This window comes from Phoca vitulina, unplaced genomic scaffold (genome assembly GCF_004348235.1).
Source record: "Phoca vitulina isolate PV1807 unplaced genomic scaffold, GSC_HSeal_1.0 scaffold9, whole genome shotgun sequence".
NCBI lineage: Eukaryota > Metazoa > Chordata > Mammalia > Carnivora > Phocidae > Phoca > Phoca vitulina.
Window position 1 is genome coordinate 44,379,306 of NW_022589712.1, and position 20,104 is coordinate 44,399,409.

Genomic DNA, 20,104 nt, shown 5'->3' on the forward strand with positions numbered 1-20,104 from the left:
TCTGGACCTTGCCAAATGTTCCTGTAGAATTTAAGTCAAGTTGTTTCCAGGAAAATTGTATATAGACATTCACAAAATTTGTTGGATTCGTGGGTTTCTTTGTTGTTTTTGCTGTTATTTTATAATTAACAGTAGAGCTACAATTTATTGAGCTTAACTATATATTCTAAGCAAGCTACCAAATGTACTACCTCATTTAATTTTCAAAGCACCTTGATGAAGTAGATGCTAGTCTCCTCATTTTATGGATGAGGAAACTGAGGCTGAGAAAGATAAGGTACTTATCCAGAGGGCCATGATTAGTGGAGGAGTTGGGGTTTGAAGCTGGGCCTGACTATAGCATCCATGATCTTACTACCAGCACCTTACTTTGCTTCTGTTGTGATGGTCCCATTGACTCCATATTCAGCATGAGTTGGTCAATATTTGACAGGTCTATTTGTTGAAATGCACATGCTTGTGGAGGAAATACTTAAATGTCTGAAGTGATTTGGAGGTCTTCTAATTAGGAGTAACTGCAATAGGAAAAAAATGCACTCTAAATACCTACATGTATTCTTTTTAAAAAAAAAAAATCATTTTATTTATTTATTTGAGAGAGAGAGAGAGAGAATTTGCATGAGAGGGGAGGGGAGGGACAGAGGGGGAGGGGGAGGGACAAGCAGACTCTGCATCAGCCTGAAGCCCTACTCTGGGCTGGATCTCACGACCCTGAGGTCATGACCTGAGCTGAAATCAAGAGTTGGACTCCTAACCAACTGAGCCACCCAGGAGCCCCTACTCTCATATATTCTTTTCTTTTTTTTTTAAAGATTTATTTATTTGACACAGAGAGAGAGAGACAGCAGCGAGAGAGGGAACATAAGCAGGGGGAGTGGGAGAAGGAGAAGCAGGCTTCCCACTGAGCAGGGAGCCCGATGTGGGGCTTGATCCCAAGACTCTGGGATCATGACCCGAGCCAAAGGCAGACGCTTAACAACTGAGCCACCCAGGACCCCCTACTCTCATATATTCTTAAGAGTCTACTCCTCACTGTCCAATGTAGTAACCACCAGTCACATGTGATTTAAGTTCAAACTAACTAAAATTAACTGAAATTAAAAATTTAATTCTGTAGTCACATGAGCCACATTTTAAGTGCTTAAAAACCACATGGTTATTGTGTTGGGCAGCGTAGATATAAAATATTTCCATCATCACAAGTGCTATTGGACATTGCTGGTCTATATAGTAAAGTTTTGAAATTGCAAATGAGTGTGTATATATGTGTCTGTATTATAACTGCACATATGGTTTTTTTTTTCCTATTTTTTTGACCATATTTTTTTATTGTTATGTTAATCCCCGTACATTACATCATTAGTTTTAGATGTAGTGTTCCATGATTCATTGTTTGTGCATAACACCCAGTGCTCCATGCAGAACGTGCCCTCCTCAATACCCATCACCAGGCTAACCCATCCTCCCACCCCCCTCCCCTCTAGAACCCTCAGTTTGTTTTTCAGAGTCCATCATCTCTCATAGTTTGTCTACCCCTCCGATTTCCCCCCCTTCATTCTTCCCTTCCTGCTATCTTCTTCTTCTTCTTTTTTTTTTTCTTAACATATATTGCATTATTTGTTTCAGAGGTACAGATCCGAGATTCAACAGTCTTGCACAATTCACAGCGCTTACCAGAGCACATACCCTCCCCAGTGTCTATCACCTAGTCACCCCATCCCCCCCCCCCCCCCCCCCCCTCCCGCAACCCTCAGTTTGTTTCCTGAGATTAAGAATTCCTCATATCAGTGAGGTCATATGATACATGTCTCTGTTTGACTTATTTCGCTCAGCGTAATACCCTCCAGTTCCATCCACGTCATTGCAAATGGCAAGATCTCATTCCTTTTGATGGCTGCATAATATTCCATTGTATATATATACCACATCTTCTTTATCCATTCGTCTGTCGATGGACATCTTGGCTCTTTCCACAGTTTGGCTATTGTGGACATTGCTGCTATAAACATCGGGGTGCATGTACCCTTTCGGATCCCTTTGTATCTTTGGGGTAAATACCCAGTAGTGCAATTGCTGGATCATATGGTAGCTCTATTTTCAACTGTTTGAGGAACCTCCATACTGTTTTCCAGAGTGGCTGCACCAGCTTGCATTCCCACCAACAGTGTAGGAGGGTTCCCCTTTCTCCACATCCCCGCCAACATCTGTCATTTCCTGACTTGTTAATTTTAGCCATTCTGACTGGTGTGAGGTAGTATCTCATTGAGGTTTTGATTTGGATTTCCCTGATGCCGAGCGATATTGAGCTCTTTTTCATGTGTCTGTTGGCCATTTGGATGTTTTCTTTAGAAAAATGTCTGTTCATGTCTTCTGCCCATTTCTTGATTGGATTATTTGTTCTTTGGGTGTTGAGTTTGATAAGTTCTTTATAGATTTTGGATATGAGCCCTTTATCTGATATGTCATTTGCAAATATCTTCTCCCATTCTGTCAGTTGTCTTTTGGTTTTGTTGACTGTTTCCTTTGCTGTGCAAAAGCTTTTTATCTTGATGAAGTCCCAATAGTTCATTTTTGCCCTTGCTTCCCTTGCCTTTGGCGATGTTTCTAGGAAGAAGTTGCTGCGGCTGAGGTCGAAGAGGTTGCTGCCTGTGTTCTCCTTTAGGATTTTGATGGACTCCTGTCTCACATTGAGGTCTTTCAACCATTTGGAATCTATTTTTGTGTGTGGTGTAAGGAAATGGTCCAGTGTCATTCTTCTGCATGTGGCTATCCAATTTTCCCAACACCATTTGTTGAAGAGACTGTCTTTTTTTCCATTGGACATTCTTTCCTGCTTTGTCAAAGATTAGTTGACCACAGAGTTGAGGGTCCATTTCTGGGCTCTCTCTTCTGTTCCATTGATCTATGTGTCTGTTTTTGTGCCAGTACCATACTGTCTTGATGATGACAGCTTTGTAATAGAGCTGGAAGTCCGGAATTGTGATGCCGCCAGCTTTGCTTTTCTTTTTCAACATTCCTCTGGCTATTCGGGTTCTTTTCTGGTTCCATACAAATTTTAGGATTATTTGTTCCATTTCTTTGAAAAAAGTGGATGGTATTTTGATGGGGATTGCATTGAATGTGTAGATTGCTCTAGGTAGCATTGACATCTTCACAATATTTGTTCTTCCAATCCATGAGCATGGAACGTTTTTCCATTTCTTTGTGTCTTCCTCAATTTCTTTCATGAGTATTTTATAGTTTTCTGAGTACAGATCCTTTGCCTCTTTGGTTAGATTTATTCCTAGGTATCTTATGGTTTTGGGTGCAATTGTAAATGGGATCGACTCCTTAATTTCTCTTTCTTCTGTCTTGTTGTTGGTGTATAGGAATGCCACTGACTTCTGTGCATTGATTTTATATTCTGCCACTTTAGTGAATTCCTGTATGAGTTCTAGCAGTTTTGGGGTGGAGTCTTTTGGGTTTTCCACATAAAGTATCATATCATCTGCAAAGAGTGAGAGTTTGACTTCTTCTTTGCCAATTTGGATGCCTTTTATTTCTTTTTGTTGGCTGATTGCTGTGGCTAGGACTTCTAATACTATGTTGAATAGCAGTGGTGATAGTGGACATCCCTGCCGCGTTCCTGACCTTAGGGGGAAAGCTCTCAGTTTTTGCCCATTGAGAATGATATTTGCTGTAGGTTTTTCATAGATGGCTTTTATGATATTGAGGTATGTACCCTCTATGCCTATACTCTGAAGAGTTTTGATCAAGAAAGGATGCTGTACTTTGTCAAATGCTTTTTCTGCATCTATTGAGAGGATCATATGATTCTTGTTCTTTCTTTTGTTAATGTATTGTATCACGTTGATTGATTTGCGGATGTTGAACCAACCTTGCAGCCCAGGGATAAATCCCACTTGGTCGTGGTGAATAATCCTTTTAATGTACTGTTGGATCCTATTGGCTAGTATTTTGGTGAGAATTTTTGCATCCATGTTCATCAGGGATATTGGTCTGTAGTTCTCCTTTTTGATGGGGTCTTTGTCTGGTTTTGGGATCAAGGTAATGGTGGCCTCATAAAATGAGTTTGGAAGTTTTCCTTCCATTTCTATTTTTTGGAACAGTTTCAGAAGAATAGGTATTAATTCTTCTTTAGATGTTTGGTAGAATTCCCCTGGGAAGCCATCTGGCCCTGGGCTTTTGTTTTTTGGGAGATTTTTGATGACTGCTTCAATTTCCTTAGTGGTTATAGGTTTGTTCAGGTTTTCTATTTCTTCCTGGTTCAGTTTTGGTAGTTGATACATCTCTAGGAATGCATCCATTTCTTCCAGGTTATCTAATTTGCTGGCATAGAGTTGCTCATAATATGTTCTTATAATTGTTTGTATTTCTTTGGTGTTGGTTGTGATCTCTCCGCTTTCATTCATGATTTTGTTGATTTGGGTCGTTTCTCTTTTCTTTTTGATAAGTCTGGCCAGGGGTTTATCAATCTTGTTAATTCTTTCAAAGAACCAGCTCCTAGTTTTGTTGATCTGTTCTACTGTTCTTTTGGTTTCTATTTCATTGATTTCTGCTCTGATCTTTATTATTTCTCTTCTCCTGCTGGGTTTAGGCTTTATTTGCTGTTCTTTCTCCAGCTCCTTCAGGTGTAGGGTTAGGTTGTGTACTTGAGACCTTTCTTGTTTCTTGAGAAAGGCTTGTATTGCTATATACTTTCCTCTTAGGACTGCCTTTGCTGCATCCCAAAGATTTTGAATAGTTGTGTTTTCATTTTCATTGGTTTCCATGAATTTTTTTAATTCTTCTTTAATTTCCTGGTTGACCCATTCATTCTTTAGTAGGATGCTCTTTAGCCTCCATGTATTTGAGTTCTTTCCAACTTTCCTCTTGTGATTGAGTTCTAGTTTCAAAGCATTGTGGTCTGAAAAGAGGCAGGGAATGATCCCAATCTTTTGGTACCGGTTGAGACCTGATTTATGATCTAGGATGTGATCAATTCTGGAGAATGTTCCATGGGCATTAGAGAAGAATGTGTATTCTGTTGCTTTGGGATGGAATGTTCTGAATATGTCTGTGAAGTCCATTTGGTCCAGTGTGTCATTTAAAGTCTTTATTTCCTTGTTGATCTTTTGCTTAGACGATCTGTCCATTTCAGTGAGGGGGGTGTTAAAGTCCCCCACTATTATTGTATTGTTGTCAATGTGTTTCTTTGCTTTTGTTATTAATTGCCTTATATAATTGGCTGCTCCCATGTTAGGGGCATAGATATTTACAATTGTTAGATCTTCTTGTTGGATAGACCCTTTAAGTAGGATATAGTGTCCTTCCTCATCTCTTATTACAGTCTTTGGTTTAAAATCTAATTTGTCTGATATAAGGATTGCCACCCCAGCTTTCTTTTGGTGTCCATTAGCATGGTAAATGGTTTTCCACCCCCTCACTTTCAATCTGGGGGTATCTTTGGGTCTAAAATGAGTCTCTTGCAGACAGCATATCGATGGGTCTTGTTTTTTAATCCAATCTGATAGCCTGTGTCTTTTGATTGGGGCATTTAGCCCATTTACATTCAGGGTAACTATTGAAAGATAGGAATTTAGTGCCATTGTATTGCCTGTAAGGTGACTGTTCCTGTATATTGTCTGTGTTCCTTTTTGGTCTATGTTGCTTTCAGGCTCTCTCTTTGCTTAGAGGACCCCTTTCAATATTTCTTGTAGGGCTGGTTTCATGTTTGCAAATTCCTTTAGTTTTTGTTTGTCCTGGAAGTTTTTTATCTCTCCTTCTATTTTCAATGACAGCCTAGCTGGATATAGTATTCTTGGCGGCATATTTTTCTCATTTAGTGCTCTGAATATATCCTGACATTCCTTTCTGGCCTGCCAGGTCTCTGTGGATAGGTCTGTTGCCAATCTAATGTTTCTACCATTGTAGGTTACATATCTCTTCTCCCAAGCTGCTTTCAGGATTTTCTCTTTGTCTCTGAGACTCATAAGTTTTACTATTAGATGTCGGGGTGTTGATCTATTTTTATTGATTTTGAGAGGGGTTCTCTGTGCTTCCTGGATTTTGATGCCTGTTTCCTTCCCCAAATTAGGGAAGTTCTCTGCTATAATTTGCTCCATTATACCTTCTGCCCCTCTCTCTCTTTCTTCTTCTTCTGGGATCCCAATTATTCTAATGTTGTTTCGTCTTATGGTATCGCTTATCTCTCGAACTCTGCCCTCGTGATCCAGTAGTTGTTTATCTCTCTTTTTCTCAGCTTCTTTATTTTCCATCATTTGGTCTTCTATCTCACTGATTCTTTCTTCTGCCTCATTTATCCTAGCAGTTAGCGCCCCCATATTTGATTGCACCTCATTAATAGCCGTTTTGATTTCTACATGGTTAGATTTTAGTTCTTTTACTTCTCCAGAAAGGGTTTCTCTAATAACTTCCATGCTTTTTTCAAGCCCAGCTAGTATCTTTAAAGTGATGATTCTGAACTCTAGATCTGACATTGTACTAATGTCCATATTGAATAGGTCCCTGGCAGTCGGTACTACCTCTTGTTCTTTTTGTTGAGGTGATTTTTTCCTTCTTGTCATTTTGTCCAGAGGAGAATAGATTAATGAGAGAACAAAATGCTAACAGGGTAACAACGTTCCCAGAAAATATACTCTAAACAAATCAGAAAAGACCTGAAGCAGTGGGAAAAGAAAGGGAAAGAGAGAAAAAAGAAAAAGAAAAAAAAAGGAAAAGAAAAAGATAAAGATAAAAACAAACAAAAACAGAAAAAAACAAAAAAAACCAGAATGTGATCAAATATGATCAGGCTGGTATATAGATCAGTGCCACACACTAGATTTTGGGTGTATTTGGTCTATTAGAAGAAAGTGCCTCCCAAAATTTTAAAGAAAGAAAAACTTATATATGTACAAAAATAAGGGTTGATATGATGAAGGGATGGAATATGACTGTAAAGATGGAAATTATAAAAAATTTTATAAAAGGAATTGATAAGAAGTTGTTTGAAAAAAGAAAGAAGAGGATTTAAAAAAAAGAGAGAAAAAAAAAAGGGAGAGAATATGATCAGGCAGGGGAGTAGAAAAAAACCATACAATAGAGATTTAGGGTATATTTTGATCTGTTAGAAGAAACTTTCTCAAAATTTTAAAGAGAGAACAACTTATATATATATGCCAAAAATACGGGTAACTACTATGAAGGGATAGAATATGACTCTAAAAATGAAAAATAAAAATGTTTTTTTTTAAAAAAGGGATTGATAAGATGTTGGTTGGAAAAGGGAAAAAGAAAAATTCAAAAAAAAAAAAGACAGTTAAAAAAAAATTAACTTTGAAAGACTAAAGAATCATGGTAAAAAAGCCACGAATTCTATGTGCAGTATTCCCCTAGCGCTGGAGTTCTGCCGTTCTCATTGATCGGTAAACTTGGTCTTGGCTGGCTGTTCTCGCTGATCTTCTGGGGGAGGGGCCTGTTGCCGTGGTTTCCAAAAGTCTTTGCCGGAGGCGAAATTGCCCCGCCCTTGCCGGTCCAGACTAAGTAATCTGCTCGGGTTTGCTCTCGGGAGCTTTTGTTCCCTGCATGCTTTCCGTACAGCTTTGGAGGCGGAGAGTGAAAATGGCGGCCTCCCAATCTCTGCCTCGGAGGAGCCAAGAACTCAGGCCCCGCTCCTCAGTGAGCCCCAGAGAAAAGCCGTCAGTCACTCCCGTCTCCCTGGTCTCCGGCCACACTCCGTGCTCACCCGGCCTGTGACCGCGCGTTTCTATCTCTGGCACCCGACCGCGGGTGGAGTCTCCAAACCCAGTAGATCCCTGCAGTGCGCTCCCGCACCTCTCCTCCCGGGGGAAGAAGGTGAGTCTCCCCGGATCTGCCACTTGTTGGGTCCCTGCTGGAGGAGCAGTGGCCCGACTGTGCCGCGGATCACGGTTTATGGCAACCCCGAGCTGAGAGCCCGCTCCTCGGCTCCGTCTCTGCAGCCGGCTTCCCTGCTCTGATACCTGGGAGCTCTGCCGCACTCAGGCACCCCCGGTCTTTCTGTGACCCCGAGGGTCCTGAGACCACACTATCCCGCGAGGGTTCCACCCCCCACTTAGCCACCGGAGTGATGTCCCTCAGCGGAGCAGACTTCTAAAAGTTCCGATTTTGTGCTCCACGGCTCTATCACTTGCCAGAAGCAGCGGAGGGAGGCCCCTCCCCTGCCGTCTATCCTCCCGAATATCGCCTCAGATTCACTTCTCTGCACGTCCTACCTTCCAGAAAGTGGTCGCTTTTCTGTTCAGAGAGTTGTGCTCTTCTTTTCTTCGATCTCTTGTTGAGTTTGTAGGTGTTCAGATTGGTTTGATCCCTATCCAGCTGAATTCCTGAGAGGAGACGAAATCCAGGTCTCCTACTCCTCCGCCATCTTGCTCTGCCCCCTGCACATATGGTTTTGTTGACATGTTACCTAGAGCCTTTTAGAAACAATTCCAGTATACTTTCAATGGGCTTTAGAAATAATGTTTTGAACTTCTCTTCTTAGGAGAATTAGTTGTTTCTGTTCAATCTGTGACAAAGACTTTCCTTGATCAAACATTAGGCTCCTCTGAAACCTTTCCTCAACTAGGCCTTGACCTTGGTCTTCCAAGTCTGTCATTGCTGAGTCTAGTTTTAGCAAGAATCTTGCTAAATCAGTTTAGAGATAATCCCCACCCTTGGTATCTGATGAAGTTCTTCATCCCCTACCCTTGATGTTCTTGAATTGCCTTTAGCAAAAAATCATAGTAAGCCTGTTTAGCAAGAATCTCCCTATTCTTGATGTCTCCTCTTAGTAATTTTCTGTCCATGCATCCCCTCACTCTGCTTGTTGGCTCCGCATCCCCAGCTGACTTTGTTGTATGTGAAGTTGAGCACATCTCTCTCCTCCACTGCAGTATTACAGTAGTCTTAAGTCTTCCTTACCATTTAAACAAGTGTCAGAATAATTTTTCTTTATCATCTGATACACAAGAATTATCTAGTGGGCCATTATCTTATAGGTATAGAACTGGTTAGTCTTACAAGAATCCATAATTGAAATTTATAACCCTAAAATTAGAATATCTAAATGACTTTAAAGATCCTTTAGCTGGTATGATGTTGGAAGAAATCCCCTCTATGAAAACACCCTTGCTTGAACACCTGCTTATAAAAAAATCTTCTTTATAAGGAAGTGTTTAAATTTTTTGCAACAATTCTAAATATTGGATTTTTCCCCCTATATTTCGCCAAAGTTTTCTCCCCATTTTTCCCATTCATTGGTCTGAGTTCTGACCTCTAACTTTATAAAGAAGAAATCAATCACTTTCTACACAATAACCATTCAAATATGTTGGGGCGACTGTCATAGCTCATTCTAAGTACTTCTATTGGAGGAAAAATTCATATATCTGTAACTACTCCTCACATGATGTGGCTTCTAGATCATTCTTTGCCCTAGTAACCCTCCTGTGGTTTCACTCCAGCTGCTTGATATCCTCTTAAATGTCGCCCCCAAAAACGACTCCCTGTACTCTCACTGTGATCTGGTTAGTGCAGGGAGCCTCTGACTTCCTCCGTCTTCTTTTATTGGAGGTAAATGTGGCCTCATGTCTTTAGGTTGCCTGCCATTTGAAAACCCCATAGGCTTTTTCATGGTAACTATTACTAAGCCAGATTTCTTTCATTTGTTATTTATAGAGTTGATTTTAAGCTTGAATTTAGGATGTCACATTCATTCCTATTAAATTTCAATCCATTTCCTGATTTTGTTGTGATATTTTCAAATTTTAAGTCAGTGATTGAACATACTAGTATCAGTACAATCATGTATTCTGTACAAATTTGATAAGTGTGTTTACTCTGCATTTATTCCTAATCATTGATAAAAAATAATTGAGCAAGACACTGAGCCCTGGGCCTATCTTCTAACACCTCTCTTCCAATAGGCATTACTTGAGGTGGAGTCACACAAGTTAAGTTGTAAATCTTGGCTCTGCCCTTTACTAATTTTGTGACCTTGAGGAGATTATTTAACTCCTCAAAGCCTCAGTTTCCACTTCTACAAAATGAGGCTAATAATAATAGTATTTACCTTATTGACTTAGGATGGAGCTAAAATGAGAAAATATCTATAAAATCTTTAGCTTCATGACATAAAATAAAGGTGGTATTTTTTTCCATATTGAAAATTTAGCTATTACAATACAGAAAAAGGATTTCACATATTGTGTAGAGTAGAAACATATGCTATGTATTTTGTTCTTTGTGTTCTTTATTCTGCGTTTTTCATGAGCAGGAAAAACACTTGAAAGCTTAACTGTGGATGGGAAATTTCTATACTGGATCTCCTCGGCAAAGGACAGCACACAGATTTATCAAGCAAAGAAAAGCAATGGGGCCATTGTCTCTCTGGTGAAGGCTGAAAGGAGTAAGCATATCTTGGCTTACAGTTCAGTTCTGCAGCCTTTTCCAGGTAATAAGATCACCCCCTTAATGAGCATGTTCTCCCAGTTTAGGGTCAGAAAAGTCTCAGAATGTTTCCTTCTCCAGGCTGTCCCCCCAAGCCCTTCGTTATGCTCAGCGTTACTCCAGTCTGTCAGGATTGGTGCACACTGTGATTGCTCTTTGCCCTGGATCATAATTTATCTCCATGTGTATACATGGCTCGGGCTGTGGTAGACAACTTTAGACAGTGGAAACCCTTGTCTGTCATTCTCTCTGTCTGTCCTCTTTCTCTTCTCATTCCCATAATTTCTCTTCTTTCTGTCTTTTCTCCTCTGACAACATTTTAGACCTCCCAGTCCATCAAAAAGCACCGCATTAAATTTCAGGTCTTTTTCAGAGTAAAGTGCTGTATTTATTGTAGTAATTTGTATATCAGCCATTTATCATGTGTACATGTGTGCTAGCATTTTTATTAAGTTCCTATCTTTTTTGGTAATGTGTCACTCATTACATTTTTTAGTGTCGTGCCTCTAACTCTGTCTCCCCCATAAACCCTGTGGATTTTATTATGCAGTTTTGTATAATGCAGTGACTTTTAGGGATGTCTGTATGGCACTATGTATGTATGGCAGAACTAGCTATGTGAGTCATTTTTCACTTTGAGAAATTTAAGAAATTTAGTAAGTCCGTGCAACATCTGTTTGAAATTGAACACACACATATACGCATACATCCTTCAAAATAAAAGCCCTAAACCTAGCATGAGTTTTTGTAACTGGAATTCATTTAAAAAATATGATTAATATAATGCTGTCATTACTTTCTTCGAAGTAAAAAAAGGGTCAACTTGATTTTGCTACTATGTACATTATTCAGTGTTCTTTAGCTCCACCTGCTGGAGATTTTGAGCACTGATCAGTTACCTTGCTCCTTTTTTTCTGAGGCATTTAAGGACTTCAAAATGTATGGGAAAAAAACCCAAAAAACCAAAAAACCAAAACCAAGAAACAACCTTGTCTTCCTTTCCTGAAAAACATATCCAACACTTCATTATATCATACCTTGTCAGCTAAATAAAAAAAAAGACGTGATTATCCTTGATGTTAAATAAATCTGCTGTTCCTCTTTTATACAGATATGTGCATATTTTTAATCTTTTCTCATTATTTTAGATAAAGCATTACTGCATCTAGCTTCAGATATAGCAGAGCCAGTTATACTTAACACCACTAACACCAGCCTCACAATCAGATTACTGCCCACCAGGACCAACCTCTCGTGGCCCGACATCACCAGCCCTACTCCAACATACCTGGTTTATTACAAAGAAGTTAATGACAGGAAAACCAGCTCTGAGCTGAAATATAAAATGCTGGTAAGATTGGAGCTGGTGGTCTTTGTCTTTTCACAAGATACCTTGTTTCTGATATAAAATTCTCATTCAGGGCGCCTGGGTGGCTCAGTGGGTTAAGCGTCTGCCTTCGGCTCAGGTCACGATCCCAGGGTCCTGGGATGGAGCCAGTCACTGGGCTCCCTGCTGAGCAGGGAGCCTGCTTCTGCTGCTCCCCCTGCTTGTGCTCTCTCTCTCGCTGTCCCTCTCTCTCTCAAATAACTAAATAAAATCTTAAAAAAATAAAATTCTCACTCGCAGTGAAGTATTTTGTATATTCTGAAACATGCAACTGTGCAGACTTTTACAGCTTATTCATCAAAGCAGATGGTGTTCTAGTCTTGTCTGGGAATTAAGCTTCAGGGAAGTATATTAACTCTGACCAGTGGTGGATTGCCATAGTGACAGTTTCCTGAGTGTCCTGGAAGAACTGGGTTTATTGCCCTCCCTAACTAATTATCCCCAGAAAGTGATAGAGATGTGTTTTTGTGGCCTCTGTGGCAGATTGTAAGTTGAGGGATAAGAAATGATTAGACGGAAAGAACATTATGTATACCCCTCCTCCACAGCACATATTTAATATAAAAATGGTAGGTTCTATTTTTGTCTGTTATTTCCTGTATGCTGTGAAATGTGCTATTATGTAGGGACTATGTCTGTGTTTATTTGTCATTGTATTCTTAACACCTAGTGTAGTAGTTGGCTTTGTAGAGGCTTTCACTCGATAGTTCTTGAATGGATGAATTAATTGGCACAATTCATTCTCTCACTGGCACTGGTGTTTCAGTTGTCCTTGTGATGGAGTCATATGTATCCAATATTTTGCTCTATGCTTGTTATTTAACCAAGTCAAAAGGTGAAATTGACCATTATCTGTTGGAAGTTAAGCACTATATACTTTTCCAGAAAGGACACATGATTCTTGTTATTTCCTTTATTTTGTCTATTTTAACTTTTCTTTACACATTTCAACGTATCAGAGACAGCTGGGATCATTTGGCTGAAAAAGATTGGGCTGCTGGTACCGAGAGTTCTGTTACTGCAGCTGATCGATCCTGTTGTCTTCACACTGATGAATATGTGTCCGAAGCAGTGGTTCTCCAACCTGACTGCACATTGGAGTTTTAAAAATCTCTGGGCCCACACTTCACCTCCGACCAGTGCAATCAGAATTTCTGGGGGGTGGGACCCAGGCACAAGTGTTTTCTTAAGACTTTCCAGATGATTCCATAGTACAACCGAAGTTGAGAACCGTGGCTCTAAGGAAAGCATTTTTACTTTCTTAAGCGTTACCTCTAAGAATGATGAGAAATAATCCAGCTTCATCTTTCATCATATTCACTTAGGTTGGTCACATCTTTACCAGACCATCTTGCTGAATGTTTGTTGCAGTGCTAGAGAAATAATATCCTCTTCTGAGAACTAAGCTTCATACGTGAAATGAGCAAGTTACAGAATTGACCAAGGGCTGCCCATCATTTTGTATTTATTCTTGGAGGTATTAGGCAACTCAGGTCTGGGCAGATTAGGGCGGTGAACATGATCGTTCTCATGATCCAATATCAAAAAATAAATTAACTTCAAAAAATCTTTTAATTATCTTCTCCCTTTGGTTAAATATTTCTCCTCCTTTGTACAAAAAAATAATCAGGTATTGATTTTTAAAAATTAATTACAGGAGTTTCAGGAGAGGATAGTCCTTATTGATGGTTTACAACCATTTTCAACATATGTGATACAGACAGCTGTAAAGAATTATTATTCAGACCCTGTGGAACGGTTACCTCTGGGAAAAAAGATCTGGGGAAAAACTAGAAGTGGAGGTGAGTTATGGGCTTGGGGCGGGTTTCTAGAGTGGCATTTCGTGATATAGGTGACATATATATCTGTATTTGTTTTTTTAAATTTGGATGCTAAGTAATCTTGATTATGTGAGCTTTTTAAGCTTAATAAGAAAAATGTATTATTGAAAATACCCTGATGACCTGATTTGTGCTCTAACAACAGATGACTATTATTCCATTGGAATGAAAATCAACTAGAAGGTGAAACATCAGAGTCACACATACTGTTTGACCAAGAAACACATTCTCTGGTCTCACCACAGAGTGTCACCCTCTCCCCACGTAGTCACAGGTGTCTGTGCGTTCGGAGACAGAAGTCAGCCTTTTCTCTGTGTGAATTTTACCAAGGCCACCACTGAGATTGAAAGTAAATAACATCATTGCCTGAAAGAAAATGGATCTAGAATCTAAAGAGACGTTCTAAGTGGTGGTGGTGATTTTGAGGTGATGCCATTTCTTTCAGATGTCTCTGATGACATTCCCCAGTCGAATCTGAGTCAGTTTATTCATCCTCACTGGCTGTATCATTGAGCTGGAGTCAGAGAATGAGTTAGTCCTTAGGCAAAAATAAGCGAGAGCCTTTCAGGCAGCCCTTTAACTTTCTGTGTTACTGTGATATGAGAGACTGGTTTTCCTTTGGAACATCTGTCATTTGTTCTGCTCACATGATACGGTTATTCCGCAACCAAGACCGCGTTCCTTCTTCCATCGTTCAGTGCTGATGCAACTTCCCTTATCATTTGTTGCTATTTGTTTCAGTGCCTGAGGCAGTTAGGCTCATTGACACAACTGTGCAGTCAGACACCAGCCTGCTTATCTCCTGGAGAGAATCTCACAAGCCAAATGGACCTAAAGAGTCAGTCCGCTATCAGTTGGCAATCTCACATCTGGCTCTAATTCCAGAGACCCCTCTAAGACCAAGTGAATATCCGAATGGAAGACTCGCTCTCCATGTTACTAGACTGTCCGGTGGGAAACTATATGTGTTAAAGGTACAGTGTGCGTCTTGGGCGCTTTTATTGCCGTTCTCAAGTGCAAGGCTCTGAAAAGGTTAAGCAATTGTTCTTTTTTACAAAAAGGTTCTGGCCTGCCATGCTGAGGAAATGTGGTGTGCTGAGAGTCATCCTGTCGCTGTCAAAATGTTTGACACACCGGAGAAACCGTGTGCCTTGGTTCCAGAGAACACTAGTTTGCAATTAGATTGGAAGGCTCCATCTGATGTTAACCTCACCAGATTTTGGTTTGAACTCCAGAAGGTAGATCTCACCATACACGTTTCATGCAAATCTGTGTTTTATGCTATGGGATAAATTAGAAGACCTTTTTCATATGTCTAGAGTTTTCTCTTGTATAAATCAACAATATATTTTACAACATTCATTGATTTAGGTTTGCCATATACAGAAGCCATCTAAACTCATTTCTGATGCAAAGAATTTCCAGAGAGATTAGTTTGCTCTTAAAAAGGCTCCGTGGAAAAGGGTATAAGCTATGGTTTACTGGTTTTCGTAATATTTCACTTAGTTTAGATATTATCAGCATGGCTGTCTAGTTTAAAGTCCATAGCAATTTGGTGTTTTCTGTGAAAAAAATAAAAGAAATGAACAAGCAAACAAACAACACCCAAAACCTTGTTTAGAAATATTCTTTCCGCCATTTAAGGGCTGTGTAGCAACAAGAGAGATATAAAATATAAACTGAGTTTATTCTAAACTAGTTTGATCTTGGGCTATAAAATTTAAAAGTTTCCTCGTCCAAAAAAACCATGAAGCTTTTTCCAACATAAAAACATCCACTGAATATGAAAGCATTAATTAATCTAATTAAGTCACTGCTGGGGAGAGTCTATGTTGATTTTTATATTGATACACTTAAAATGGATTATTTTTAATAATTGCTAGATTTCATTTTCAGTAGTATATATTTTGTGTGTCCACATTTGTAAAGATTGGTTAGGAATCTTTTGTTCAGTTGTAACAAAAACAAAGCAGTATAGTCATGGCCTGGCTTTTTTTAAAAAATGGATGTTTTTAATGTTTTTAAATTTTACTATGTGAGATATTTTCTATGATCTTGTACTTTTTAGGTAAAATCTATGAAAACTGTGTAACAACAGTGAATGTCGAGTTGATAAAACCGAAGTCTGTAGTTTAGTTGGACTTCTTCCATTGAGCATGTTTATGATGATTTGTTGCCTATTTAAAAAATGATCCTCTTATAAAAATGCAGTTAAATTGGAGGATCAACTTTTTTAGGACATCTATTTAAGTAAGCTTAATGCAGTTTAAAGGCAACGTGGGGGATGTAAAAAGTTTATTTCCTACGTCAAAGAAATGAGATGGGGATGGGCCTTACATCTGGTGACTCTAAGCCCCTCCTTTTACCAATGAGAAGTCAGAGAGCCAGACAGGTGCCATAGTGAGTCAGATATCACAAGCCAGGCAGGGAAGAGCCCTGGGGGCTGACTCATCCTACAGCAGTCCTACTTGGGTACTATCTGTGGAAGGAATGTGAGTCACTAAGGACCCACCCCGCTCCTCAAAGTTTGGGACAAGGACAGCAGGCTGGGCCTGCCTGGTTCAGTCCTTGTGACTTTCATGCAATGCTCTTTGTTTCAAAACTTCCTCTACACTTGCTGAAAACAGGTTCCAGATATACCATTTAGAAAACCGTGAAGCTGAGGAGGTAGGGTACAGTAATTTTCACAGGTGTGACCATGTACCAGCACTAATTGCTGAGCACAGTAGAAGGCTGTGTCCCTGAGAGGGTTGATGAGTCCATCTAGTCAGAAAGTTCTGTATCTTTTGAGTAACTTGAACCTACCTCATAATGATAGGACAGCTAGGAATGATCCTATAACTCCAGATTGAAACTCCGAGGGGTGAGTGGTAAGGGTGAATATGTATCTTTTTAATTAATAATTTTTAAAAATTCTTTCTAGGAAAGAAGGAGAAAAGGATAAATTTACAGTTTTCATCTTTGTTGTTAAAATTTCCTTCTATAGAAGATGAAGGAATTAGATTACAAGGCTAAATTTCTATCTAGGTCTTAAATTCCACAGATTTTTTTTTTTTTTTAATCACAACAGTGTATAGAAGAAGAACATATTTAATTTAAGATTGAGGAGAAGCAAGTAGTTTCACTTTGGTAAATTATTTTCATGGAAGCCCATTAAAAGTTGAGTGTTTCTCAACTGTCCAAGAAAGTTCCTACGAGAACCAAACATTTCTGAAGTTCCGGTCTCTGAGACAGGGTAGTCTGCACCATTTCCTCCACACCCCCACCCAAATAATTTGAAAATCCCACTGTGGTATTGAAAATCACCCCTGCACTTGTTGGCTTCTGACAAATGGAAGGTCCTGACTCCCTTGTGATTTACTGGGGTAGCCATGGCACCTCTCCAAGTTGGTGGTCTGCCCGGAACATTCATTGCTGTGGGCTGTGGCGAGGCCAGTACTTGACAGCTTTCCAGCAGAACCCTTGGTCACACATCTGACCTTCCAAGGAGCTTTGATCATTTCTGGATGATATGGAATGTTAGGTCATCTAGACTATTCACTTCAGGTAGTTTCTATAGCAGGTTATTAAGGAGGCAGGGCCACAAAGGGCTAAAATTTTTGAGCCAGAAATCAATATTTATCTCTGTCTCTCTCTCTCTCTCTCTCCCATGGTTCAGAGTAAATATTATGGACCCAGTGCATCTGTTTCTTTAGCCTGTATGTCATAGTGGGATTGATCCATTTATGAATTTAGCAGGCAATGGCCCAGACATCGGCATTTCTGTATTTTTTTCCCATTCCTTCCATCCCCCCTTTGCTCTTTCTTTTTGTAACAAGGTGGTCTACTCCCCAAAGGTGCTATAGGAACCATTCTTTATTGAATAGAAAACTAATATAAAGTGTCCATCCAATGAAATGATGTGACCTTGTGAGCACGAAATGAAAAACGAGATGTAAAGTAAGGTTTATTTATGGAAACTGACCTTCTTAGGAAACTCTACTGGAGAAAATACACTAAGAACCCTTGACAAAATGCCACATCCTCTGTCTTTCCCTACTTGTGCATTGAAAAAAAAAATCTCCATTTTCAAATAAGATATTAAGGGTCCAAATACACAGATTTTTAAAAAGCCATGCACAAAGAAAGTGTAAAATAGCTATAAATAGAGACCCAGGATCTACAGTGGAATGAAAGTAAGATTTCCTATATTTAACTTCTAACCTTACTAATTGGTAGCTGAGTGATGGTGGGTAGAAATTTCCCGCTTTTAGGGAACTAGGCTTTGTATATATAAAAATAAGGAATGCCGATTAGAGGTCTGGAAAGAGTTTTGGAGGAAGAAACTAAATGTTTTAATTTATAAGTCACTGTGGACCTCTTGAAAGAATCAAAGTATGTAAAAATATTATTGATTTGAAATTAGCAAATACACAGAATTAAAAATATTGTTGTTTTGATCCATCACGGTCCCTCAGCTGTGAATTTGCATTCTCAGCCATCCTGATTTAAGGTAGGTGTCTCCAATTAGGGATAACAAAAAGCTAAGCTTCAAATCTTCCATAATAATATATATAGTAAGAGGTTCATGTCCCACCTTGGACTAATCCTAAGAACCATTATTCAAATCAGTTATAGCTTGTCACAAAAACAGAAAAACTAAAAACAAAAAAACAAAACAAAAAAAACCCATAAAGTGGCCGTCAGTGGTGGAGATAATGTTTGGGGTCAAACATTAATGAAGAAGCTCTTATTTTTTTAACAGAAAATACATTTGAATAAGTTTTTAATTGCTTGCCATAGACTTGTGAATTTCTATGTTTAAGAGGGTTTTCTTAAAGAAACAAAAAAAATGTTACTTGAGACTTCTTTTTCCAGTGGAAAGACAATGAGTTTTCCCGTGTTAACGCTTCATGCATCCAAGGCCTGGCTTATGTGTGTAACATCACAGATCTACAGCCTTACACGTCCTATACCGTCCGCGTAGTGGTGGTTTATAGGACAGGAGAAAATAGCACCTCACTCCCAGAAAGCTTTAAGACAAAAGGTGAGTACTAACATCATCGGTACTCAAAAAACTCCTATAAGTTTCTCAGTGCCTCTCTTATCACTTCTTTCACCAATCCTAGAGGTTAACCTTTTCTTAAAAGGTGTAAATTACTATTTCTAGAGCTTGAGTGAAGAAACTGAAAAGAACCAGGAGTCCTTACAAGCATTAACGAGGTAATACCAGCCTGGTCTTGCAGAATCCTGAACTGGGCAAGATTATTTTGCCTTTCAGTATCTTCTGCTTTCTTGTCTGGCTGACATTTTGCAGTGAGAACTAAATGAAAACAGTGTTACTGAGTGTTCAACACATATTTACTCACTGACTACTATATTCCAGATGCTAAAAATAAAAAAAATCCAAAAAGAATGTTAATTAGTGATCCCTATAAGTTGATCCCTATAAGAATCAAGGGAAAAATGCTCCAAAATTTACATAGTTTTCTTTGCATCACTTATTTTGTAGTGAGCTAAGATATATTATTATTCCTGTCACTGATCCATCTAATCCATCATTAATAAAAACTTCGGATACTCATTTAAAAATATACACTCATATGAGAGTATTTCTGAATATTTCTTTAATGTATTTGGCTTTTCTTTTTGGAAATGTATCCTATAGAAAGATGGTATGCAGAATATTTTATACTTCTGACGCATCAGTCAGCATTTTCTTATGTTTCCAAAGCTGGAGTACCAAGTAAACCAGGCATTCCAAAAGTATTAGAAGGGAGCAAAGATTCAATACAGTGGGAAAAAGCCGAAGATAATGGAAGCCGGCTTATGTACTATATCCTTGAGATCAGGTACGTCTGTTTGGAAAAGTGCTTTGTAAACTACAAAGAGCTAAGCAGTTAATTGTAAGGTATTATTAGATCGAAATTAACAATATTTATGAATGTGTATTTATAAATAAATATGAAGGACCTTTAGTTGAAGGACCTTGAGTGCACCATTATGTTCTCTGCTCAATTCCTAGCAGTCAGCCTCAGCACTCCAGTTATAAGGCAGATCACATCATTGTTCTCGGAAATCTGCAACTACTTGTCCGAACTTCATGGAAATAATCCAATCATTGACACATGCAACTAATATTTATTTAATATCTATTTCGTTCAAGAAGCTGAGCTGATGTTTGATGTTAGATGATGGTATGCATGTCAATTTCTGATGATCATTTGTTTTAGCAAGATGAATAATGCCTAGTGAGAACCGGCAGTGAACTAGGTATTTTTCAGAATGTAAAAGTAGGTCAAGGTCCAAAATGGTCTGACCTGTATAGGTCACACAGGATTCTTTATCCATTGTGAAGATTGCAGTTTGCAGTGTGCTCCCAAGAGTCTGAAAATGTGCCTTCAGTGAAAACCGTGCTGCTGATGAACATAAGCAACCTCAGAGCCGG

General features: G+C 39.0%; 1 protein-coding gene across 1 annotated transcript in view; it reads left to right on the forward strand.

Annotated features, from left to right (window-relative positions):
* ROS1 (ROS proto-oncogene 1, receptor tyrosine kinase) overlaps nucleotides 1–20,104 on the forward strand; it is a 109,343-nt gene that overhangs the window by 53,940 nt on the left and 35,299 nt on the right. The window contains 7 exon segments of the mRNA XM_032407380.1: nucleotides 10,274–10,453; nucleotides 11,598–11,800; nucleotides 13,494–13,638; nucleotides 14,419–14,651; nucleotides 14,739–14,915; nucleotides 18,535–18,703; nucleotides 19,391–19,508. Of these exon segments, the coding sequence (XP_032263271.1) occupies nucleotides 10,274–10,453; nucleotides 11,598–11,800; nucleotides 13,494–13,638; nucleotides 14,419–14,651; nucleotides 14,739–14,915; nucleotides 18,535–18,703; nucleotides 19,391–19,508 (1,225 nt within the window).